This window comes from Podarcis muralis, chromosome 4 (genome assembly GCF_964188315.1).
Source record: "Podarcis muralis chromosome 4, rPodMur119.hap1.1, whole genome shotgun sequence".
NCBI classification, from domain to species: domain Eukaryota; kingdom Metazoa; phylum Chordata; class Lepidosauria; order Squamata; family Lacertidae; genus Podarcis; species Podarcis muralis.
Window position 1 is genome coordinate 38,347,011 of NC_135658.1, and position 26,122 is coordinate 38,373,132.

The 26,122-nt window shown below is 45.3% G+C and overlaps 2 protein-coding genes across 9 annotated transcripts in view; one reads left to right on the forward strand and one right to left on the reverse strand.

Annotated features, from left to right (window-relative positions):
- The window catches only part of MORC1 (MORC family CW-type zinc finger 1), a 52,806-nt gene extending 35,082 nt beyond the window's left edge, over window positions 1–17,724 (reverse strand). For 2 of the 8 annotated variants that reach the window (XM_028726729.2, XM_028726728.2), the window contains exons 1-7: window positions 16,147–16,271; window positions 11,520–11,573; window positions 9,620–9,654; window positions 7,836–7,904; window positions 1,642–1,729; window positions 733–841; window positions 271–430 (exon numbers count right to left, since the gene is read on the reverse strand). In XM_028726729.2, the coding sequence (XP_028582562.2) occupies window positions 271–430; window positions 733–841; window positions 1,642–1,729; window positions 7,836–7,904; window positions 9,620–9,654; window positions 11,520–11,573; window positions 16,147–16,217 (586 nt within the window). In that variant the 5' untranslated portion in view covers window positions 16,218–16,271. Of the gene's footprint in view, window positions 1–270; window positions 431–732; window positions 842–1,641; window positions 1,730–7,835; window positions 7,905–9,619; window positions 9,655–11,519; window positions 11,574–16,146; window positions 16,274–17,598 lie in introns of those variants that run through there. The other 6 variants (XR_013392554.1, XM_077927213.1, XM_077927214.1 and 3 more) reach the window with 6 other exon arrangements.
- C4H3orf85 (chromosome 4 C3orf85 homolog) lies at window positions 17,566–24,031 on the forward strand. The gene is made up of 4 exons (XM_028726734.2): window positions 17,566–17,697; window positions 20,556–20,689; window positions 21,707–21,792; window positions 22,669–24,031. Exons 1-4 carry the CDS (start codon window positions 17,649–17,651, stop codon window positions 22,784–22,786), a joined length of 387 nt encoding a protein of 128 aa, XP_028582567.2. The 5' UTR covers window positions 17,566–17,648; the 3' UTR covers window positions 22,787–24,031.
- The last annotated feature ends 2,091 nt before the right edge of the window (window positions 24,032–26,122 follow it).

Here is a 26,122-nt window from a genome sequence, read left to right on the forward strand (position 1 = left end):
CGGAACGAGATGGATCTTTTGTCTGATCTAGTAGGGCTCTTATGGAGTCAAGAGAACACTGCCTTTACTGGGGGGAAGGTGGTAAAGAATAATTTGTTTGTATCTCATTCATGTGAGAGGAGCCAACTGATGAACAAAGATCCAAAATTATTCAGGGGAGGAGGGCACCCAGCATAAAATAAAACAAAACCCCTGGCACCCATGTTTAGTCCTCAAAACGCTAATTATAATGCATTGGTTAATTAGAACTTTCAGGGATAATAAAGTCACCTGTTTTTCCATAAATGGATTCAAACTGCTTCACCAGTTCAGCATTATTCTTAAAAGGTGAATATTTGTAAATTATGGACAACTGTATAGCAAATGTCTCTGGATTGTCTATTATTGGCTCTCTTGTATGACTTGACCATGAAAGAATTGGGACTATAACCTGTAAAGGAAAACAAAATGAGAGTGGACCCAAATCAGAGATATTCTCCTTCACTCACACCTATCACATCTGAACAGGTAACTTGAGACAGTGCTGTTTGCTCCCTTTCTAACTCCCAGTGCCCAAGATGATGGTGCTGATAGTAGTATGAACAGCACACCCCGTATCAAATACCAGCAGCATTTTGAGTTGTATTAATGATGTTCCATTCCAGGAAGTCCCACCCCAGAAGTTCTGGTCCTGATGACATCATTGGCAGAGCAGGATACAAATATTTAAATGACGAATGAAGACAGACATACCTCACTGAGACCTTCTGTTTCACAAAACGTCTGAGACAAAAGGAGGCATGTCATTGTATTCTCTTCCTTGGTGAATAATATTAAGTCTTTCCCTATGCGCATGGACCCTCTATAGTAAAGATACAGGAAAATACAATTTTTGTAATAGCTGCAGTGTCTGGATGTTAACACCTTTAGGGCAATATAGGCAGTAATATAAAGAAAGTGGGTGTGCTGAAGGCAGAAAGGGATTTCCCATCAGCTAGCGAGCCTGAGGTTTCTCTTTACTTTCTGTCTGCACTATGGAGGACTAAGAAATACATTGACAATGTATTTCCCAAACGTGGCCCTCCAGCTGTTTGTGGACTACAACTCCCATCATCCCTAGCTAGCAAGACCAGTGGTCAGGGATGATGGGAATTATAGTCTGAAAACAGCTGGACACCCAAGTCTAGGAAACACTGCAATAAAACATAAATGTGGCTGAGAAATTATTGATGAGGCCCAGTCATTGGGACCATGTGACTCCTTTGTCACAGCAGACACAATGGCAACCAGTCTGCTTCCGGTTACAATGCAAAGTGCTGACCTTGAGCACCATCTGGTGGAAAGATGGGATACAATTTCAATCATAGTAGTATTATTACTGGGGTTGGGGTTTTTTTTGCTACTCTTATGCACGTTTCCCTTGATGTAAACCACTTTACATCAAGCCATTTTTTTGATGAAAACCAATATGCAAGACTGTAAGAGCAAATAAACAGGTTCCCTCAATCCCAATACTTAAATATATAATGCAAGCCAAATCACCTTTACGGTCACGATCGTGAAACAGTTTTTCATTCAGCACAAAGTTAACAATTCTGAATCTTGCCATTAAAGGGGTGTCTGTCTGACAAACAAAACCGACAAAGAACAAAGAACTCTTACGATTTAAGCCCGTTGCCATAGCATCCAATCATGTCAGGCCTGTCCCGCTTAGAGGATCTTCCGAAGTGCACAAGATCCACAGTTTTTCCTGCAACAGATTTGTAATAAGGTTTCCCTCTAGGGCCCTCACTAGAATTCACTGTTATTGTTATTTACAGATCAAAGTCCTTCACATTTATTAGCTTGCTTTATTCTCCACAGCAGAAGTGTGGAGCCTGTGGACCTTCAAGTTTTTCTGGAGTCCCATCAGCCCAAGTCAGCATGGCCTATCATCAGGGATAACGGGAGGAGGTGCCATCCTGCAACTTCTGGAGGGCTACAGGTCCACCACTCCCGCTTTACAAGCTTTTAAGTTGGTATTTTTGCCCCCGTATTGCACACTGTGAGCTGAGGCTGACAGACTGTAGCTTGAGTAAGGCTACCTATCAAGCTGGTTGTAGAGGTGAGATTCAAAACCACAACCTGCCGACTCAATGCTCTTAGGTTTGCTTCTTATAGCTCACCGCTACCAATGTATTTTATAAATGTATGTGTCAATACTAAGCCTGCACTGCAGGGGGTTGGGCTAAATGGCCCTCAAGGTCTCTTCCAACTCTACAATTCTAGGGTTCAAAGTATACTTCTGAACAACTGAACCTCCAGCACAAGATCTCTGCTGTTAGCAATAGTCAGTCACGGCCTCCTCCACCTCCCAAGGCAAAGCTTGCTGGAAAAGGAGGGATGGCATAGCTGTCAGTAGATAAACGTAGCATCCAAACTGTGTGTTTTAGTTTAGTAGTAGTAGTAATTTTATTATTTATACCCCACCCATCTGGCTGGGATTCTGGCAGAATATAAAAGATGCCTTCTGACATCTTCTAAAAATCATGCAGTTCTTTATCTCCTTGACATCTGATGGGAGGGCATTCCACAGGGAGGGTGCTACCGCCGAAAAGGCCCTCTGCCTGCTTTAGGTGCAAATATGCTATGCTATTAACTGAAGAATGTTCATAGTTTGCACTACAGTAACAATTTGATGGGAGAACACGGTCCCTTTCTCAACGGATGTAAAGACTACATTTTACCCCCTTTTGAACTTGTGAAAATGGTTGCTATGGCGTGCAGCGTGGGAAATAGCTGTTATAAATTTGACTGATAGTTCCTGGATCTATAATATACAGCTGTTTCAGCTGAGGGGGCCTTGACGGATGTGGTTCTCCTATTCCTGCCGACGGATGTGGTTTTAAAATGTGCACTATCTGACTATGATTGCTGTGAGATTTGCTGCTGATCCTCTGTGATTTTTGTTCTATGGTTGAATTTCATTTTTTTGCCACAGGGCAGCTAGCCTCCCTCTCTGTGTGGTGGTTTCTCTCAGGCTTCAGAATGATGGGGTGGTACAGGTGAAGGATGAAAAAATGTTAACCTGCAGACCAGTGGTGATCTGATAAATAAGAGTGGGAAATTCAGAAGTAGTTTAAGCATCTTTTGTGTGAAATGCTCCACGGTGTTTCGACAAGAAAACTCCTGAGCTGTGTACACACCATACATTGAAAGCAAAGGACTCCCCCTCCTTTCCGCCAAAAAACATTGGGAACTGTAGAGTTTAAGGGTGCTGGGAAATGTAGTTCCGTAGGGGGTAAATCACAGTTTCCTGGATTCTTTGAGGGAAGCTATGTGCTTTTGGAGAAAAGAACATAGCTTCCCTAAAATAATCTTGGGAGAAATGCAATGACAAACCTAGACAGTATCTTAAAAAGCAGAGACATCACCTTGCCAACAAAGGTCCGTATAGTTAAAGCTATGGTTTTCCCAGTAGTGATTTATGGAAGTGAGAGCTGGACCATAAAGAAGGCTGATGGCCAAAGAATTGATGCTTTTGAATTATAGTGCTGGAGGAGACTCTTGAGAGTCCCATGGACTGCAAGAAGATCAAACCTATCCATTCTTAAGGAAATCGGCCCTGAGTGCTCACTGGAAGGACAGATCGTGAAGCTGAGGCTCCAATACTTTGGCCACCTCATGAGAAGAGAAGACTCCCTGGAAAAGACCCTGATGTTGGGAAAGATGGAGGGCACAAGGAGAAGGGGACGACAGAGGACGAGATGGTTGGATAGTGTTCTCGAAGTTACCAGCATGAGTTTGACCAAACTGCGGGAGGCAGTGGAAGACAGGAGTGCCTGGCGTGCTCTGGTCCATGGGGTCACGGAGAGTCGGACACGACTAAACGACTAAACAAGAATGTGCTTTAAACGTATGGTGCGTACAGCTCTAATCTTCCTTCTCCTACCGCCAGTTAAAGAGAACAAATGTTGGGGATCCTGCAATCTTCCATTCTGTGGACTTGACCAGGCCAGTGTAGACGTCGTTGAGACAGGAGTGCAAACATACTGGGAATGTGGGCTTGGGAGAGCACATCTTTGAAACCCTGTCCTGCCATGTGATACCCAAAATCTTCCTGACAGCATGTGGAAGGCACTGATGGTTGTAAGTTGCTCACGACTCATTTCCATAATGCAGCATGCTCAGCACAAAAGCCTGGTAGACCTTCATCTTGTTAGCATTGCATTTCCCCATACCTTTTGGAGAGGCAAGTCACAGCCATATCTGCCTTGCCAATATGCTTATCCAGCTCAGCATTGATGGAGAAGCTGCTGGTTGTGGTGGAACCAAAGTAGACAAAATTGCCTACCACTTAATGAAGGCCTTCCCCCTATGTTTTTAGCTGCTTCTATGTTAGCTGTAAGGGACGCGGGTGGCGCTGTGGGTAAAGGCCTCAGCGCCTAGGGCTTGCCGATCGAAAGGTCGGTGGTTCGAATCCCCGCGGCGGGGTGCGCTCCCGTTGCTCGGTCCCAGCACCTGCCAACCTAGCAGTTCGAAAGCACCCCTGGGTGCAAGTAGATAAATAGGGACCGCTCTGGCGGGAAGGTAAACGGCGTTTCTGTGTGCTGCGCTGGCTTGCCAGATGCAGCTTTGTCACGCTGGCCACGTGACCCGGAAGTGTCTCCTGGCCCCTGGCCTCTTAAGTGAGATGGGCGCACAACCCTAGAGTCTGTCAAGACTGGCCCGTACGGGCAGGGGTACCTTTACCTTTACCTTTATGTTAGCTGTAAGCTGCCTTGAGTCCCTCTCAGGGGAAAAGGCAAGGTGTAAATGAAAATGAAATAAGATGAACAGAGAAACAATCTCCAGATGCCTCAGTCCTATATACCTGAAGGAGTGTCTCCACCCCCATCATCCAGCGCTGAGGACCTTCTGGCAGTTCCTGCCCTACGAGAAGTGAGGTTACAGGGTACCAGGCAGAGGGCCTTCTCGGTAGTGGCACCTGCCCTGTGGAACGCCCTCCCAGCAGATGTCAAGGCAATAAACAACTATTTTACTTTTAAAAGACAACTGAAGGCGGCCCTGTTTAGGGAAGTTTAGGGAAGTTTTTAATGTCTGACGCTGTATTGTTTTTATTATTCGGTTGGAAGCTGCCCAGAGTGGCAGGGGAAACCCAGCCAGATGGGCAAGGTATAAATAATAATTTATTATTTTATTATTATTATTATGACTGACGTTTTTCAGTCCTGTTAACAGTGTGGCCTGCGTAAATAAGGAGACACAACGTCACATCCATCAAAGGGAAAGAAAATCTTCAAACTTTCCACTCAAGCTTGGAGCACCTGTTTGTCAAAGCCTGAAAACAGAACCACCGTCTCCTCATCCTCAGGCAGCTAAAAATACCAACCTCCACCCTTGTTTGCAGCTGCTTCAAGCGGCTTTTTACGCAACGAACCAGCCCCACCTGCTGCTCGCCACTGCAAGTACAAAGTCGCCCTTCTTCCTTTCGCGCTGGAAGTTTGCACGCCAAGTTTCAAAGAATTAATTTGGCACAGAGGGGCTTCTCAGAACCCCTGAGACACAGGTTCTGGGAACAGTCTATTTCAGGCGCTGGTTAACCTAAGCTGCAGGAGGCAGACGTCGTGTTATCTCCTTGGCACCAGCTCCAAGCAGCCATGATCCCTTCTTACTGATTAAGCTGTTTGTACTTAACGACACCAGAGGGGGAGAAAACAGTTGACTCCTGGCAAAAGGAAGCCACCAGGCAAACAAAAAGAGAATTGAGCTTATTGACTTTCACCACTTGGAAACCTATCTCCACGTGGAGCAGATGTGAAAAGCTAAAACGACAAGCGGTTATTTAGGGCAGGTGAATGGGGTTTTTTGCATTGCTTGTGGGACTACTGCCAGCATATGACACCTTGCTCGCAGGTTTGCACCGGCTGCCAATCTGGTCCCAGCCCAAGTTCAAGGCTTCGGTACTAATGTACAAGCACCTATACAGCTCAGGAACAGGACTGCCTTATCCCTTATAGTCCCCGTAGGTGAAATCCTCAAAGCATCAGAAGGCCACTCGGAGCAGGCCTCTGTGTTCGGGATCAGCCTCCATGTCAAGATACAGTAGGTGCTCACTAGCTGTTTTGACAAGCTTTCCCAACTGGATGATTGGGAAAACAACACAGGGCGGGAGGGATAATAATAATAATAATAATAATAATAATAATAATAATAATAATAATTTGTACCCCGCCCATCTGGCTGGGTTTCCCCAGCCACTCTGGGCGGCTTCCAACAAAGATTAAAAATACACTAAAATTTCACATATTAAAAACTTCCCTGAACAGGGCTGCCTTCAGATGTCTTCTGAATGTCAGGTAGATGTTTATCGCTTTGACATCTGATGGGAGGGCGTTCCACAAGGCGGGCGCCACTACCGAGAAGGCCCTCTGCCTTGTTCCCTGTAACTTGGCCTCTCGCAGTGAGGGAACCGCCAGAAGGCCCTCGGAGCTGGACCTCAGTGTCCGGGCAGAACGATGGGGGAGGAGACGCTCCTTCAGATATACTGGACCGAGGATAAGGATTGCCTCTCCGAGTTTAACAGCCCAGACCAATTCAGTGCCTTCCACTCCACCCTTGTGTCTTTGCCTCTAAGCTTTAAGAAAGACTTTGAGTGCCTCCTCCACCACCCTGCTTGGTGATGCTGAGGACTGAACCTGTGACCTTCTACATTTGAAAAACATGCTCTGGCACGAGGCTACTGGTTCTATTTTAAACCGCGCCAAACCAGTCCCATGTGAACGCATCCTCAAGATCGTGCCAAAATCTGTCCTGCAGATTCTCCAAGACTTTCTTCACTTGAAAAAGAGGATTCCATTCCCCTGCCTCATTCCCAGGCACTTGAGGATTTCTTTAGAACTGTGGATGAGCTTATCTTATTAGTGTGAGGCGGTTAAGGGCGGTGGGTGTTTTCTTCCTCATCCAGTAAACAGACCTCCAGCACTCTGCAGTCTCCCTGCCCATGGCTGCCCATGCTTCCTGACCTGAAACCTCCTCACCACAAGAGGAGTTGTCTCATGATGTCTACCTTCCCCTCGGCTTTGATGAAAACACTAGCACCCAGAAAGGCTACAGAGTGCAGGCCACTGGAGAGAATTGAAAAATGAAAGGAAGGGCACTCGCAAACAACCCCCAAGCCACCTTAGAAGTAAGGTGAAAGCGTCAAAAACCCTGCACTCCACTCATGTGAATTTCACCAAAATTCTCTGCTTGGATAATTTCTGAAGGCAATTTCTCTCCAAGTTAACTGATGGAGAAGGGTTGGGGGAAAAAACACGGGAGAAATTTCTGGCTCAGTGCTAGTAACGCTAGTAGTTTCTCTTGAGCTGTCCTGTACACAAATACTCCAATAAAAATAGTTCTTTGGAACTAATATAAACTTACTTGAAAAATTTCTGACCCAATAACAGTATATATAACACCAGCGGGAGACCATTAAGAATGGCACATATCGGGTCCATTGCCAATGCCTGGACATTTGAGGACAGAACTGGTACCAAGGTTAGTTGCATGCCTTGGTTCCTTCACATGTATGGGTCTTCATATGTGAATCGCAGGGAGTTGGACCAGATGAACCTTGGGGGGTACCTTCCAATTCTATTGTTCAAGTACTGGAGTTTATTGCATTTATATTTTACCCTTCCTGCAAGCCAGCATACAGGGCTCTTCCCTGTTTTATCCTCACAACAGTCCTGTGAGGTAGGCTAAGAGCTTACGTGTGGCCCAGTGAGTTTCGTGGCTGTGTGTGGCTTTGAATATGGGCCTCCTGAGCCCTAGAATGACACTGCCCTAGCACCCAAACACTCAGTTAAAAGAATACAGGAGTATTAACTCACGAGGAGTCATGCCACATCCATTGTCCAAAAGGCACAGCATAAATCCTCCTTGCAGGTCCTCATTATTCACTGCAAAACAAAGTATGGAAAGAAAGGAAACAGCTCTTAATAAATATTTGGAAACCATACATTGGTAAGAAGGTTTGTAGAAGAACAAACAACCATTAGGTCAAAAAGACAATTCCCGTAATGGGAAGAAATCAAACAAACAGTTGCCCAATGAGGACCGAAAGTCCTCCGTGGGCCTGGAATAGTCACTGTTGATGGGAAGAGGTGGTTAAAAGGTGGGGGTGGGGAGGAGAATTGTATGATTTCCTTGGAAGGGAGCATGGCCAGCTGGCTGGAACTTTGAACAGGGGGCATTCTTCATTGCAACACTTCGTTGCCAGTCCCACTAAGTTGGCCAACCATTGCTTCACCTTCTCAGTCGAAAGGATATTTGTTGGCTTTAGAAGAGGATTAGAGGACAAGGCCATCAGCGACTACTAGCCATGATGGCTGTTCTACCTGTCAGAGGGATTATGCCTCTGAATATCAGCTGAGGAAACTGCAGGAGAGGAAGAGTGCTGCTGAGCTCAAGCCCAGTTCCCACAGGTCTGGACTAGTTCCCACAGTCCATCTAGTTCACAGGATGCTAGACTAGATGAGCCATTGGCCTGATCCAGCACGTTTTTCTTACATTCTTAAAGTAGAAACATCTCCCCCACCTTTTGGTCTAAGTTTGCAAGTAACGCATCTGCTGCTGGTGTCATTTCAAGGCCTCTAAACAAACGGACCAAGTTTAGCAGACTGCTCTCCCATAGATTTCTTTGGAAGGCATTCCTAGCAAACTGAACAGAGACAGCTTTTAGTGTCCTCAAGATTGCAGTGCTTAATTGTAATCTTGGGCACGCCTGGTTACTAAGCAGCGAGTCCCATTAAACTAACGAGGATAAATTTCCGAGTTAACTTGCTGCAAGGGGATCAGGCTGCAACGGGACTTCCTCAGATAGAGCTAACGGACAGTAGACCATGATGTCAATTAGTGAAGCCAATGGCCATGGGAGGATTTGTATTAATTAGCATGCATGGAATTAGGCCAGATTTATTTCTTTTAAAGGGGTTTCCTTTACAGAGTTATGTGCGCACTACTTGGCCTTTAACTATGTCAACTGGTTAACTGTTGTACAAGTCAAAAACGTTTGAGATTCCCCCTCCCCTGATATATTTCTCAGCAGGAAAATCATGCCAAAAGGTCAAAATTATATTCAAGTCAGAGACATGTAGAATCTGCCAAATAGTACATTTTGGCACAGAAGCAAATGTGCAAACTTTAATGCTATGCTGTTTATATTGTAATTATTTGTATGGTTTTAATATATTTTTATTTGTATTCCATCAATGTTTAATTGTTTTTACATAACTGGGTTTTTTCTTTCTGAGTCCTTGTCATGGAAAGGCAGTGTTTAAATAAATATATCCTCACCATCTTATGAAGCAATTTCTTCTCAACAAAACAGATACAGTGGTACCACGAGTTAAGTACTTAATTCATTCTGGAGGTCCGTACTTAACCTGAAACTTTTCTTAACCTGAAGCACCACTTTAGCTAATGGGGCCTCCTGCTGCTGCCGCACTACCGGAGCACGATTTCTGTTCTCATCCTGAAGCAAAGTTCTTAACCTGAAGCACTATTTCTGGGTTAGCGGAGTCTGTAACCTGAAGCGTATGTAACCCGAGGTACCACTGTAATGTGATCAAACTAAGAAGCATTCAGAAACAGGACCCCCATTTAGACAACTTACCTGTATATATGTCAAGTCTGGTGGCATCCGCATCTCTGGAAATATTGTTTAAATATTGTTAAAAAAGTTTTAAATGAAAACATTAGCGCAAGTAGATACACGTAAAGCAAATTCACTCTATTACTGAACAGTGTCTATGCTAGTTGGAAACACAAAAACACTCTGATCAAAACTGCACTTACTTAAATCACATGAAATCACTTGAATGCTACTGTACATATCCTGCGCCAGTGGTTTTAATTATATTGTATGCCACCTTGGGCTCCCAATGGGGAGGAAAGACAGTATAGATATAAAATCAAATAAAAAAATATAATGCAATAACAGCTCACTTCAATGCAGTATCTATGTACGGAAAAAGGAATATAAATAAATTTAACTAAATCAGTGGACATAATTTAATTCTTTTTATATCAGACTTCTAAAGTAGTACTGTGCAAAGCTAACAGTCTCGAATGAAGTTGTAAAATATGAAGCTGATCCAAAGGAAAGCGTTAAAGCAGTAGCATGCAAGTCATCCTGAAATTATCAATATACCATCCTAGGCTGCCAGTGAGAAGATACTAACCGTGATCCAATAATAGGATTGTCTGGGCTTGAAATCCCAAGGGAGGCAACAAACCCAGAGAGGAAGCAGTAGAAGGTGAATTTCACAAATTGCTTTGAAATAACCAACCACTTTCAGAGGGTGGAAGAAACAAATCCTTTAACTAAGCCTCAAGACCAGGGGTCAACAAACTTTTTCAGCAGGGGGCCAGTCCACTGTCCCTCAGACCTTGGGGGGGGGGCAAACTATATTTTGAAAATAAAAATAAAAATGAATTCCTATGCCCCACAAATAACCCAGAGATGCATTATAAATAAAAGCACACATTCTACTCATGTAAGAGCACACTGATTCCCGGACCGTCCGCGGGCCGGATTTTGAAGGCAATTGGGCCGGATCTGGCCCCTGGGCCTTAGTTTGCCTACCCATGCTCAAGACTCAATCTGCTAGGGGTCTAAGCTTCCTGGTAAAGCTGCTTGGAGGGAGTGCAATAATGCCACAATTGCAGAAGTCTTGTCCCTGTGAGCACCTTGGCCAATAAGACTCCAGCTTCCCAGGCTGAAGTGCTTCCGGATGAGTGTTCCCCAGAGGATCAATGTTGTTCATACATGCACTTCCCCCCCAGTGTCCACAGAACGTCTTCCTACCAAAAAGTCAGAAAAGTATTCCGCACGCCCTCCTTTAATCCAAATTTACTCTTTCCAAGGAAAATCAGGATGCTATCCAGACTATGGCTATTTTGGGGTGGGGTTCTATCACACAATGGGAAGTTCAAGTTGCACTACTGCAGTTGATTGGGACATCTTGTGCAACAAACTCTCTTCCCCAAAAAATTCCAGAAATTTTGCACTGGGCAATTGATGAGGAAAATGCTCTGGGGAGTGTGGACTAACACGTGCTTCAGTCAACGTCATCTAACCTCTCCACAAACCGATCAGGAAGAAAGCTACATAAACAGGTCACCTGGAAGTGCCCTCTGATAAAAGGAACCACCTGCTACCAATTACACATTTGTTATAACCTCCCCTGTGATTTTAAGCCCATCTGGAAGCAACAGTAGTTGGCCATCCCAGCCACAGAGGATAATGTTGTTTGATTCTGTGGATAAGCCCAAATCGGAAGAAAAGAATTGTGCGGCAGGAGAAATAAGCCTTCGTATATAACACTGAATAAGGAAGGAGTATTCCAAAGCCATTTCCTACATTTGAGAAAGATTTAAAATCTGACAGCTGCCTTCTTGCGCCAAGTAGAACAGAACAAAACACATCTATTTCCACACCTAGCATGACACACTCTCTCAAGACCCAAGTACAGTAAGCAGCATAAAATTTAGTTCCTAAAAGTAGTATTTACCGGGAATTGTCAATCAGTTCAGCGATGGCTCCAAATAAAAAGTCGTGTGTTGTGCTAGAAAGAAGCATTAAGGGAGTTTTAGAAGAGAGAACCTGGAACAGCAACAAATCAAACACTTAAGCGTTATTTGGCATGCAGGAGAACAAAGCACCTCCTCTTCAAAACGTGGAAATGTCAAACTGAGGGCAGGGGAGAGAATGCTTGACTGGGGGTTCCTTCTACCTTGACACTTGAAATACAACTGGAAGGTGCGCATGCAAAAGAGAACAGCAATTCTTCTTCCTGAGCGGGTCGCACGATTACAGGAGACTGCAGTCCTTACGCAGCCCAGTCCTATGGCTATTTACTCAGAGGTTCAATAGGACTTCACATTCAAGCAAGTGTGACTTGAGTCTTAATCCAATCTTTACTCAAGAGATAAACGCCACTTAATTCAATAAGACTGACCCCCCCAGATAAAAAGTACAGACAGGATTGTGCTGCGAGAGTGTTACTGCCAGATATATCTATATATTATATTTTGACAACAGGTGACTGCAATGTAACAGGTTTGTTGTAGCATGAACTCTCGCAGACTGCATATCATTTTGTCAGTTTCATGAAGGGTCTCTTGTTTTCCATACAGATTTGCCCAGGTTTTACACACTGCCAAGCAGGCCTCGCTCTCTGGGCCATTGCAGACTGCATGTCACAGCTTCCTCTTGTTTGGGAAACCTGACTCCACAGTGCTCCCAATGTTTGTAAGTGTATTCAGCTGAATGTGCTTACAATTCTCCTTCTGACCTGCCTGCCCTGCTCAGTATAGGAAGTCTGTGGTGGGAGCGAAACTGGGAAGCGAAACACCTCCCAGACAGTGAACATCATAACACCTGAAGAGGGCGGAAGAAATAGCTGGGCGGAAATCGACTCTGTGGTTGTGTCTGGAGTCACCAAAACAAATGTCTGCACACAAGCGACAAGGAAAAACTAGAATTCAAATGGCAGGTCATTACAAATTAAGCCTGCAACCAAAGTTGTGCAAACAAATCCCCTTTTCCATAAGTTTCAAGGAGGCAGAAAGAACACAGAAACACTGGAAGCTGCCTTGTACTGTATCGGACCAGTATTGTTCTGTACCTACGTCTGTATTGTCTACACTGATTGACAGTGACTCTCCAAAGTTTCATTCTCTAGACATTCCCAGCCCTACCAGGAGATGCCAGGGATTGCATCTGGGACTTCTGCATGCAAAGCATGTGTCCTGCCACTGAGCTATAGGGACCTTTCCAAAAGAAAGAAAGAAAGAAAGAAAGAAAGAAAGAAAGAAAGAAAGAAAGAGACTAAGAACCCGGTGTGGCATGTTAGCAGTTACAATACTAATTTCCATGTAAAGATAAACATTTAGGCCAAGTTTCAGTGGGGAGGGGGAAATCTGGCACTTGCTGCCACAGCTTAGTCTGAGGTATGGGTGCAACAAGCTTTTCTGGGCCCAGCACACCACATGTTGTGGGCTGGGCCTTCCACCCCACCCACAATATATTGACAAAAACTGCTACATAGTTACAGATCTGCATCAAAACTATTTTGAACAAATTAAACCATTGAAAACAAATTTGATTAACGGAAGCCTCTAAATGTAACTTTGTGGCCCATGAAAAAGGCTGAAAATATAAACAGGAAATAATAACATGTAGTTACTGCACTGGGAGCTGTAAAACAGCCAAGGCCATTCCCCCCAACAACATTATGACGACCTGCATATAAATGCTACTGATAGGCAGAAGCCTTGCTCAGGGTGGCATTTTCTTAAGCCAGCCCTGCCCGAACACTTTAATCTATATATAAAACACATGTCAGCACGGTGAACTTGGCTTGCCTCGATTGGGGTAATCAATAAATAATGGTTATGAACCTCATATCGCAGGAGATATTTGTGGGATGCTGTTGTACCTCTTCAGGGGCACCAATGTGTAACATCAGATTCGATTTTAATTGGTTCTGAAATGACTGCATGTGGGATTTTTTTTATTCTGCTTGGTGGGAACTGCTCTTTGCTGTGGGAAAATAAATCCATCCTTAGTCTTTCCCTGCATGGGTGCTGTATATATTGAACAAGAACAAAGAGCCACGTGGCCCCATAGAAACTAACGTATTTATTTATAGCAGAAGCTACAGCAGAGGGAATTTATTTTATGAGTCATCTTGCAATGCAATAAATAAAGACACAGAAGTTCAGTGCAATAAATGTGTTGATCTTTAAGGTGCTGCAAGACAGGGTCTTTGGCTATGTATACCCCAGTGGCTTAAAACACAGTGAGGTCTCCCCCGCCCTGTTCCTTGCACACTGGCTGAACACACCAGAGAGAAGACAAGAATGCCGTCACCTGATGTATGTTCTGTTTCCCCATGTAACCCCCTTGAACTCCTATTAATGAAGCTGTCATCTGTGTATGTGCAACAGCCGCCTCAAACGTCAACACCTCATCTTAGCTGTGACGTGCACGAGACTTATGTTTTCAAATCAGACGGAAGCTGGTTTGAGGGGAAACGCCCCAAACAGAAGCGTTTCTCAAAGAACTACAGGATAAATATGGACTATGGCTGATGTCATGCGTCCGCCATAATGGGACTGTGCTGGAACCAGAGTAAACGGTAATGTGCACACGCTGCCTTTGTTTTCCTTGCTCTAGTATGTTAACGATAACAGGACTTGCTCCCAGGAATGTTTCGGCATGTGTACAGGATTGTAGCCTGCTACCCCTGACAAAATCTTTGGGCCGGTGACTCCTATTTTGAGCTCACCTCTACTGGACAAAGAGGGCTGGGAAGAGGGAAAGGACGTTGCCTTGGGAGTTTGGAAACTACCATTCTCAACAAGGGGAATTCATATTCGGGGAAGCACATGCAGCTTACCCGTCACCGAGTTGCAATTCCCAGCAAAGCTTAAAAACTACAGTGCCCAGAATTATTTGGAGGAAATGATGTGCTTTAAAGATACACTATGATGCACACACGGCCTGTGGGACCCTGCACATCCTCCACTGATATACTCAACTGCAATTTATTTATGAGCAGGATTGGGCTGCAATTTTGTTCTAAAGGAGGATGTGCAGCCACTGGGACTTTGGGCAAGGTGAAACGGGGTGTAGAAGTTACTGCAGGGCCTTTCCAGGATCCTTACCCTCTATGTTGCCTTTACTGTGGGCACCCTCTTCACAATTTTTCTGCTTCACTTCTTCATATGCTCTTGGAGCAAATCAGGGGATTCTGCTCCCTAAGGAGCCTGCTTCAGAGTCAGAGCGGCTGGCTGTGCCCATTTACTTGGAAGCAAAAATGGGGCTCAGGATGGCTTTTCTTCTCAGTCAAAGCCTAGGAAAAGGGACTGCACTCCGGAAGTTGTGACAACGCTCATAACTCCTGACAACTGGGTGGGCTGGCTGAGGCTCATGGGAGCTTCGGCCTAACAACATCTGGGTGGCCACAGGTTCCCCAACCTCTGGCCTAGGATTTGGCTGCATGCTTCACCCAGTTGCACCTTCCCCTCTTCCTAAGAGCTCTCACATGGTCTTCCCGAAACACAGCAAGCCTGGTGGCAAGGCAGGTCCAAGCAGACGCACACAGAGCTCCAGAGAGCCCCCTTAGTGGCTCAAATGTCTTTTAAAAACTTGGCTGGGATCCACAAGACTTGTCCCCTTCGCAGGGAAAGGATGGTAGCTCAGTGGTAGAGCATTTGCCTTGCATGCATAAGGTCCGCAGGCTCAATCCCTGGCGTCTGCAGGTAGAGTTGGGAGAAATGCCACCAAATCCTACACAGGTGCTGCCAGGCAATGTGTTAAATGCTGAGCTAGGTAGACTAGTGCTCTGACTTGGTATGCTGCTTCCAGAACATTTAGATGTACGGTAATCACTGGTGGTTGTTTTTTTCTTTAAAAAAATCTTTATGGGTACTCTCATTTTCCAACTCATGTTGAAATACTGCCCCTCAATGAGGCCAAACTTAGATTCACAAAATGTTTAGGGGTATGCGCCCCCCCCCAGAAAAAAGCACTGGGTGTAATAAAACAGAGGGGTAAGATAGTAAGGTGTTTCTTGCTCATGAAGAAGAAAACTCTCTTTCCCATTCTTCTAAGTGCTCAAAATGCTTCGCACAGAGGATTTATAAAACAAACACTGAATTTAGCCAAAGTCTCTAGGGCACAGTACACCACCTATGCTTTTTATTTTTGGAGCATCAAGTTGGTGTTGCCTCATTATTATTTTTAAGTGTGCTTTCCTTTTACTTTTCCTTGACCCAACCCTCATTTCAGTATGGAAGAAGTTTCAGTGCCAAAAAATACACGTCATTCCTGCCATTTAGAACACGCATCCCACCTGGGAAAGGTGGAGGCCTTTCCAAATGATCTCCTCTACCCTTTTAGAGAGTTTTTTCACTCTTCCTTTTTGTTTTTCAAAAAAGCAAACCCCTACAAATTTGGACCTATTTTTTAGAAGCATGTCCCGCTATAGGAAATGCAAAATTCCTTTGCAGCTGCTGGACCACCCCCCTCCTGTCCGCCCCCCCCTCCTGCTCATGCCTTGGTGAAGCCAACAGCTAATGCATTTGGCCTGCATAAAACGAAACTGGAAAAGCAAAGGTCGCTCCACTTACGAGTTTGCATACAGGTACTCTAGCCTCAACCCTGCCCTGCAAAGAGCGCTGTAACGCGCAGAGTCGGCCATCGCCGCGTGGCCTGCCGCGCACGGGCCAGACGCAGTCGCGGGGCGCCCCCTTGTGGCCAGCGTGCGACGACGCACCTCTAGGGCCCAAGGCGAGACTTGGGGGTTAGGAAGGAGGAGGGTGGCGACGCCCTTCCGGCTAAGACCACCTTGTGATAAAGCTGGAGGCGATCGGGGAAAGCCCAGCAGAAAAGCCCCAGAGAGAGAGAGAGAGAGAGAGAGAGAGGCTGGATCCCAGCAAAGGAGGAGCCAGCCTAGTTTAACAGAAGAGCCCAGGTGGTTCAGGCCAACGGCCAAGCTGATCCATCATCCTTGTTTTCACGCGCCGTGGAAAGGGCGCAAGCAGCACCTGAGCGCAGGAGCGCTTTCCCCTATCTTCTCTTTCTGAGCTTTCCTTCCACGGGGGGGGGGGGGAGGGGGGACCTTTCCTAGCCTTCTCTTGCAGGAACTGCAACCCCCAAATCAAAGAAATAATCCGAAGTTACATATATATATATGAATATACCAAAATGGAAGGAAAAAAGAGAGAGGGGTGGTATTCAGTCTTTCTATCTCTGCATTCACCTGTTTGAGGCCAGTGAGAAGCAGCGGATGTACAAAGCAAATGTCCTGGCGTGTTTGTTTATTTGTGGAATTTTATATCCCACCGTCGCTCTGCAAGGAGCCCCGAGCGGCGTACAGATATGTAATTTAAAAGCAAAACACGATAAGCAGAAACATTCTCGAAACAAGCAACTTAAAAGCATTTGCATTTTTTTAAAAAAGTCCAAAAATTCTGCTTTCTTGGTGGCTGCAGTGCTCCCGGATTTTGCAACTCCGTTGTTAGGGATAATAATAATTGATTATTTGTACCCCACCCATCTGACCGGGTTTCCCCAGCCCCTGGGCGGCTCCCAATATAAACACAATAAGGCATCAAACATCAAAAACTCCCCTAAACAGGGAGACTAGACTGGCTCTCTCCTTGCTGCAGAGGAACACTGCTTCATTCTGGCAGGCTTTGGGGAACTGAACTCACAGTGGAAGATCTTATTGGACATACACGGAATATATGATTATTTAGTGGTCTTAAGTGCAAGCCCCAAACCATAGACAGGACTCTTGCAGTACAAGGTAACTTCAGCAGTTCATAATGCAGCGCCCAAAATGGAGCATATCTGATATTGCTGGTACTCAACATTTAGTGGGTAAGTTCAGGAGGGGGAGGGGGAAGGGGACACGTCTGAGTTATATCAAAACTTCCATGTAAAAAGTCCAAAGGTTCGAAAGAGGTCGGGGAAACATGTCAATGCAACAGTGGACCCTGCCCTCTGCCTGCAGAACTCTTCCGATGGACATAGTAAATGATTGATAAAGCGAAGGGGCTCTCGAGTACATAAAATACCTGGGTTTGAGGGTTACATACTCTGCTGGAAAGGTCGAAGAATATACACCATGTCTGCCTCCGTGCTTCAAGTTGCTACATGCGCTGTATTGCTTACAGGTAAGCTTTTAGGCTCTGGCATTGAAATGATTAATCAACCCTAGTTGTGGATTGAAAAGAATAGACAAAGTTCGGTGAAGGAATTCACAGTTAAGCGAATAATAATAATAATAATAATTTATTATTTGTACCCCGCCCATCTGGCTGGGTTTCCCCAGCCACTCTGAGCGGCTCCCAACAGAATATTAAAAACACGATAAAAAACCAAACATTAAAAACTTCCCTGGGTGCGCCTCTGAAGTGCCCTTCAGCCCTCCAGATTCACTTTCCGTGGGAGAGTATAAGCATGTAGAAAAAGAGCCGTAGAGGAACTTAAAAGCAGATTTCATTTTCATGTGGCATCCTATAATGCTGGCGGAGCATTATCTTTTAATTGAAATACTTCTGTGGTCAGAATGAAGAAGTGTCGCCGAGCTCTTTTGTATGTTGCACTTAGTAACATTAGAACGGTAGTGTTGGGAAGGGTTCTTAGAAGCTAATACAGCCTCACCTGCCCAGTGATTCAGGACACCTGCTGCTTTAGCATTCCTGCCAGGTAGACATCCAGCTCCTGCTTAAGAATCTGTAAAGATGAAGAGTCCACCACCGTTCGAGACACAGCATGCCAAAGTCATGACTCTCTTATAGAAATTGGTGGTGCAGCTGCACTTGGAAGCCTGGGTACAGGTCTGGGTGCCACACCTCAAAGAGGATGTTGGAAAGGAGCAGAACAGGGCAACCCAAATGGCCAAGGGTCTGGAGGAACGTCCCCGGGAGGAAGCATACAACACTTGTGACTGTTTAGCTTAGAAACGAGGCAAATAAGGGGACGCACGCTGCAGGTATGTAAAACAATGTCGGGCGTGGAGAAAGTGGACACAGAAAAGTTTTTCTTCCTCTCTGCATTTTAAATTGCATTTTAGCCTGTATTTTAATTTCCCCCCTTTTTTCTTGTTATGTTTTTACTGAAAATTTATTGATGTTAGCCGCCCTGAGCCCGGCACTGGCCGGGCAGGGTGGGGTATAAATAAAATTTATTATTATTATTATTATTATTATTATTATTATTATTATTATACTTGTAGCTGGGTCCATTGTTTTGTTTATTTGCTTCACAGAACGTATATACAGCTTGATTGTGAGAAAGCCTCTGAGCATTTTACAGAAAGCTAACATACAACATTAAAAATTATCAATAAAAACAGGTATTTAAAAATATACAAAAGACAATTAAAGTCAACAGCGGCTAAAAAGGAAAAGAACGCATGGATAGACATGCCTGAACAAGCAGATGCAGGAAAGAGTACAGTGAAGGCACTGGTCTGATATCAATAGGCAGGGAGTTCCAAAGGACAGATGCTGCCACGCTAAAATACCGATTTCTTACAAGTGTGGAGCAAGTATTGTGTAGCACCTGTGACAGAGCCAGTTCTGCAGTTTGAAGTAGTCAAAGGGCGGGGGGTGGGGGGTGGATATGGGCTTAGGATCTCCACAAACCCACAGCACAGATCCTGCAGAGCATCTTCATTCAGTTGACTTCGCTTCCTGCTATGTTCCTGGGGTTACATGGAGTAAGGTAAAGGTTCCCATGCCCGTACGGGCCAGTCTTGCCAGACTCTAGGGTTGTGCGCCCATCTCACTCAAGAGGCCGGGAGCCAGCGCTGTCCGCAGACACTTCCGGGTCACGTGGCCAGCGTGACAAGCTGCATCTGGCGAGCCAGCGCAGCACACGGAACACCGTTTACCTTCCCGCTAGTAAGCGGTCCCTATTTATCTACTTGCACCCGGGGGTGCTTTCGAACTGCTAGGTTGGCAGGCGCTGGGACCGAGCAACGGGAGCGCACCCCGCAGCGGGGATTCGAACCGCCGACCTTTCGATCGGCAAGTCCTAGGCGCTGAGGCTTTAACCCACAGCGCCACCCGCGTCCCTACATGGAGTAGGTAAAAACAAATAAGTGGGAGCAAAATTCTACATGTATTGATATCAGAACGCATACATTGTATATGGATACATGTGCCTTAACCAACACCTCCCCTTGTTGCTGCTGCTTTCCCCTGACTGGAAAACTGCTCTTAAGCGCTCAATTGGAGCCAGCAGCAATTCCGAGTTATCTCTGGATTAACGTTTGCTCCGATTTAGCACTAAAGAGTGGGTTTCCCCTGGGAAACGGGTGGGGCAGGAGGAAAACTGCTTGGACCCGCGCCTGGAAAGCACAGGTCAAGCAGAAAGCTCCTCAGAGCTGTGATTTCTGGTCATGGGACGAGCAGATGTTTGGGCGAGCCCTTCGTGCAGATTCACATTGGAAGCTATCCAGGCAGTTTAAATCGCTCATCTCCATTGCAGTGATTTGCCATTAGTGCACTTTAATCTGCTGATTTTCAATGCCTTGGCTTTTCAAAGTTTGATGTTAAAACATCACTGTGAAATCTAATCTAACTGCTTCGTTAATGTAGAGTATTAATCAGTGCATTAATCATGGGAGAGATTCAGCTAACTATTCCCTCTGGTGCAGTGCTTCCCAAATGTGGGTCTCCGGCTGTTTTTGGACTACAATTCCCATCATCCCTAACTAGCAAGACCAGTGGTCAGGGATGATGGGAATTGTAGTCCAAAAACAGCTGAAGACCCAACTTTGGGAAACACTGCTCTAGTGGAAGGACTTCAGCTGGTGCAACAGGGCTCCCCCCCCCCTTCTCTCCTCGCTGTCCCCAGAACAGAGCATGTGGGGAGAAGAGGGGGAATTCTTGTATCTGGACAGCTGACAACTTTTGCTGATGGAATGATCACCATGACGCCATGTTAAATTCCTGCCCATATGTATGAAATCTGCACGTTCTGTTAATCCATGACTGTGATTGCTGTGCCTTTGCCATTTCAGGGGTTTGGGGACTACCATTTGTCTCCGAGGAAGAAGCCAATGAGTTCTTAGGACTTAGGAGACAAGCACTTTTTTCAGGCTATTGGGATCCAGCTAGCCCCCAGAATGGCTGGGGTATGACCGTGGCAGAACAGGTATTCACAATTTTCTAAGATTTCATGGTGGAGCTTTGAGAGAAGGTCATTGTGGTTGGGGGGGGGCAGAGGATTTGCATTGCTCACTTGCAGATTTGATGGGTGGTGTGGGTCTGTGTGGATTTCTCTGTCTAAAAAAAATCTGCAACAGTAGCCCTTTTTAGGGGTTCAGAAATGTGGGTGTCAAATGTGAATGGCTCTGGGGGAGAAGTATCCCCCCTCAGCTTGTTAGAATGCCTGTCAAGGGCCCCCAGGTTTATGCAGGCATGGCAGACCTTTACAGAGAGAATCTAATGAACACAGTAGGTCAGGGATGAAACCTGACAGCAGGATCTCACCACCTTTCCCCCTCAAATAATGTGTGTCCATTATTCACATTGTGAATGCCCCCAAATGCCCTCCCCCAAAAGCACCTAACCTCTATTTAATTACATTTAACTTTTAAGTCATTTCAGTTTTTAAACAAAGGTATTATTCCACAAATTGCCACGACTTCTGGGAGGTTTAAAACCATGTTCTATTGATGTTACATATATAATGAAACTATACCAGGTGGAGTGAGAGGTACTGATTTTCTTGTCTGTTCGACACTCTCATACGTGGGTTTTTAGTTTGTCCGTTAATATTGTTTGAGATCTGGATCTCACAACTCTGGGACTTATTGTTAATGGGCAAAGGGACAGTATCCATAATGCATGAGGTATCGTGGTTGAGAAAGGGTTGGTTACATTAAGAATGCAAGTACTTTAGCATTGCTATGCTAATATTACTGGTGTGTGGGGGAGTGAAGTGAATGGCAATTCTGCCATGTAATCCAGCGTTTCTGTTGAGTGTTGGGTTATTCCCCCCCCCCCCCAGGGAAACACACTTGAGGGCAGAGCAGGCTGTGAATTGATTGTAGCAGCAAAGTTGTGGGAGGGGGCCGTTAAATGCTTTCCCATTCCTGGAGAGGGGGGGGGGAATCTGATTCCTGAGGGTGGGTTGTTGCTTCTGGCATTAATCATCTGTTCTCACCAGGCCAGCGAATACTGGACATCGCTGAGGACGTCAGCACAGTACTACATGGATTTGGGATCTGTCACATTTGATACCGATACAGCCAGGTAATTTGCATGTGTGTGAAATTCAGTCTGTGTGAAGGCATCTCTGAACCTACTGCATTCAGTGAAGTGCATCTTAAATTCAAAGGCAGGATATAAAATGCCTGAAAGAAATTTGCATCGTTTGTGAGTTGCTGCTGACATCATTGGCCTAGGTGAGCCAGCTTACAATTTTCTCTGTGTGTTCCTTAGACTTGATAGATAGATGGTAGATAGATGATAGATAGATAGATGATAGATATAGATGATAGATTGATATATAGATAGATGATAGATTATTGATAGATAGATCGATAGATAGAGTTGGAAGGGACCACAAGAGTCATCTAGTCTAACCCTCTGCAATACAAGGAATCTTTTTGCCCAAGGTGGGGCTAGAACCCACGACCCTTAGCTTAAGAGTCTCATGCTCTACAAACTGAGCTATCCCACAGGCTCAAGCCATCCCACTTGCTCTAGACTTGTGCATGTACAAAGGAAAGGAACGTAGCTCAATGGTAGAGCATGTGCTTCGGACGCGAAAGAGCCAAGGTTCAATCCTTGGCATCTCCAGGTGGGTCAGGGCAAGGCGCCAGTCTGAAACCCCCAGAAAATTGCAGCCAGCCAGTCTTGACAGTACTGAGGTAGATGGACCAATGAGCGTGGGTTAGTCTTATGCAGATCACAGGTTGTATCCAACACTGCATGAACAGTGCTGCACTCATGCCATGGGACTTCCACTTCGTCTCCTTTCCTCCTACACTCACAAAATGTGCTCTAGAGGGTCCCACAGCCCTCTGGAGGAGATTTTGAGGGTTTGCCTGGGGCTGTAGGGGAGAAAAGCAAATGTTTCCGTGCTAAACCTTTTGCAGGAGTCTGACAAAGAAATTCTGATTACAGGGACCACATTAACTCTTACATGGATCTGTTACGGGAATCGGGAGCGCATCTTCAGCAGCAGAAACGTAAACGCCACATTACTACATTTGAACCAGACACTGACCCTTATTGTGAATAAAGTCCATTGCTTATGCCAACTTGACTGTCAACGCCTCAGATGAACTGTACTATCCAATGGAAATTCTTTTCACAGAGACCAAATTAACTCTCATATGGATGTGTTGTGGCAATCGGGAGCAAATCTTCAGCAGAGGAGAAGTAAAGCCCACATTGTTATAGTGGAACCAGACATTGATCCGATTCCTCCATTCAGAGTTTAGTCCATTGCTTATGTCAACTTGACTCTAAACTGTAAGATCAACACCTCAGACAAATTGTACTATCTAATGGATATTCGTTATCCTTTGAGTCAACAGAAACATCTTCAGAAAGACTTGGATTAAAACAGGCATAGGCAGACTCGGTCCTCCATATGTTTTTGGCCTACAACTCCCATGATCCCTAACTAGCAGGACCAGTGGTCAGGGATGATGGGAATTGTAGTCCCAAAGCATCTGGAGGGCCAAGTTTGCCTATGCCTGGATTAAAATAACAAGAGCAGAATCCATCAGGACATCTTTCTCAGACGTATAGGAGGTGCCCAAGAAGTGCCTATTCATCTCTTGTACAGCTCTTGTTTGCCTCAGGCTGTAGGTCTAGAGCTGCTAAACCCTATTGTATCTCACACATCCAACAGAATATAAAAGAACACAACAAAACATCAAACATTAAAAGCTTCCTGATACAGGGTTGCCTTCAGATGTCTACGGAATATCACATAATTGTTTATCGCTTTGACATCTGACAGGAGCCCGTTCCAAAAGGTGGGCACCACTACCAAGAAGGTCCTCTTCCTGGTTTCCTGTAACATCAGTTCCCTCAATGAGGGAGCCACCAGAAGGCCCTTGGAGCTGGACCTCAGTGTCCAGGCTGAACGATGGTGGTGCAGATGCTCCTTCAGGTATACTGGGCTGAGGCCATTTAGGACTTTAAAGGTCAGCACCAACTCTTTGAATTGAGCTCGGAAATGTACTGGGAGTCAATGTAGGTATTTTAGGACTGGTGTTAAATGATCCCATTCTTCTTGTATCTTCAGGAAGTGTTGGTTATTCTTACCATCTCTCTGCCATCTCTTCCTACCCACAATCACCACTTTTGTATTGCTTCCTTCTTTTGTTTGCCTTGTCCTTCCTTCTTCCTGTATTTACTATTCCAGCTTCCATGTCAAATATTCAGACATCAGTTCTGAAACATTTCCCCTAAATAACCTACTTGAGAGGTGCTGTTAATTTCAGTGGACCACTAATAAACTTTGTTCTAAAAATCAAAGCACACACAAGTGCCTTCCTTTATTAACCATAATTTTGCCTCTCTTTTCTAATGTGATGGATGTGTCTGGATGTGAGTGAGTCAAGTTTTGTGAAGTGGGCTGTAATGTTTGTCAGCTTTAGCTTTGAGTCAGGCTCAGCATTCCCTTTGCTTCTGTGTTTGAAAGTATGCTGGCTGCCCACCTTTCCACAGGACAATGATAAAAAGTGCTTCTTCACACCGCACATAGTTAAGCTATGTAATTTGCTTTCACAAGCAATAATAATAATAATATTTATACCTTGCCCATCTGACTGGGTTTCCCCAGCCACTCTGGGCAGCTTCCAGCACATATAAAAACTTAATAAAATGTCAAACATTAAAAACTTCCCAATATAGGGTTGCCTTCAGATGTCTTCTAAAAGTTGTGTTGTTCTTGACATCTGATGGGAGGCCATTCCACAGGGCGGGCACCACTGCTGAGAAGGCCCTCTGCCTGGTTCCCTATAACTTCACTTCTTGCAGTGAGGGAACCACCAGAAGGCCCTTGGAGCTGGACCTCAGTAGGGATGGTCAACAATTAAAAGTTAAAATGGTAAAGGACCCCTGTATGGTTAAATCCAGTCAAAGGCGACTTTGGGGTTGCGATGCTCATCTCGCTTTCAGGCTGGGGGAGCCAGTGTTTGTCCACACACAGCTTTCCGGGTCATGGCCAGCATGACTAAACCACTACTGGTGCAACAGAACACTGTGACGGAAACCAGAGTGCACAGAAATGCTGTTTACCTTTCCGCCATAGTGGTATCTATTTATCTACTTGCACTGGCGTGCTTTCGAACTGCTAGGTTGGCAGAAGCTGGGACAGAGCCATGGGAGCTTTCCCCGTCGCAGGGATTTGAACCACCAACTTTCTGATCAGCAAGCCCAAGAGGCTCAGTGGTTTAGACCACAGCGCCACCCACGTCCCTTCGGCCAAGGATGGCTTTAAAAGAGGGTTAGACAAATTCATGGAGGATAAAGGTTTCAATAGCTATGTTCTACCTTTGCTGTTGGAGGCATAATGCCTCTGAATATCAGCTGCTGGGAATCACAAGTGGGGAGAGACCAATGTAGCAGTCATGCCCTGCTTGTGGGCTTCCCATAGGCATCTGGTTGGCCACTGTGAGCTCACCCCGTCGCGGGGATTCGAACCACCCGACCTTCTGATTGGCAAGCCCTAGGCTCTGTGGTTTAACCCACAGCGCCACCCGTATATATATAGGCTGTAAATGTGATAATCCTTTTTAAAAATCATTTCGAAGAAAGAGAGAGAATCATCTGGGTAATGGTCAGAAGAGGGGAGGGAAGCCCCTACATCTAAACAGAGACCTTTCTGACCCACAGATCATTTTATGGACCAGCTTGAGTTTCTGCAAATCTGCTGTTTCTAAGCACTCGTTCAGATGGCAGGCAGCCATTGCATAAGAAGAGCCTGCTTGATCAGAGTAAAGACCCATCTAGGACAGCATCCTGTGCACGTGGTGGCCAATCAGGTGCCTCTGGGAAGCCTACAAGTCAGTTCTGAGAGCAGCAGCACTCTCCCCACAAACCCTCATTAAAAAAAAAAAAAGCATTGTTAATCTTTTGTATTTTCAATAAAGTAAACTACACACCAACCAACCATACAGCAGCAACAGTATTTCCAGGACAGGTCCATCTTGAGAGTTAGCTTCCAGGTCAATCAACCCCACCTTTTGACTTTACCACCCTGAAGGATTTAGTATCATCCACCAACTGGGCCACTCACTGCTCATCCCTAAGTGCAGGTCATTTAGAAAGCAAGAAGTTAGAAAGCAGTGGCCCTAATACTGGTCCATGGACCACCTCACTTCTTATTAGAACTGTCCATTTACTTCCACTCTCTGCTTCCGTTCTTTAAACAGCTACTGATCCATGAATGTTTGGAATATTTGCTGGGTAATTTATCAAAGGCCTTTTGAATATCTAAGTACTGTATACTGTGTCTGTTGCCCTTCTGGTATATTACCCTTGTGGACTTACCTCCTGGGATTTAACTCCTGCCCTTGCTCAGCTATAGCTGATGTTTTCATAAATTCAATAAGTAAAT

What these genes read in the sequence shown, in the direction of transcription:
- C4H3orf85 (XM_028726734.2), top strand. Translation starts at nt 17,649, where the DNA reads ATGTCTGCCTCCGTGCTTCAAGTTGCTACATGCGCTGTATTGCTTACA. An exon ending in GTATGACCGTGGCAGAACAG is followed by an intron (nt 20,690 to 21,706) that starts GTATTCACAATT and finishes TGTTCTCACCAG; the next exon opens with GCCAGCGAATACTGGACATC. An exon ending in TTTGATACCGATACAGCCAG is followed by an intron (nt 21,793 to 22,668) that starts GTAATTTGCATG and finishes TTCTGATTACAG; the next exon opens with GGACCACATTAACTCTTACA.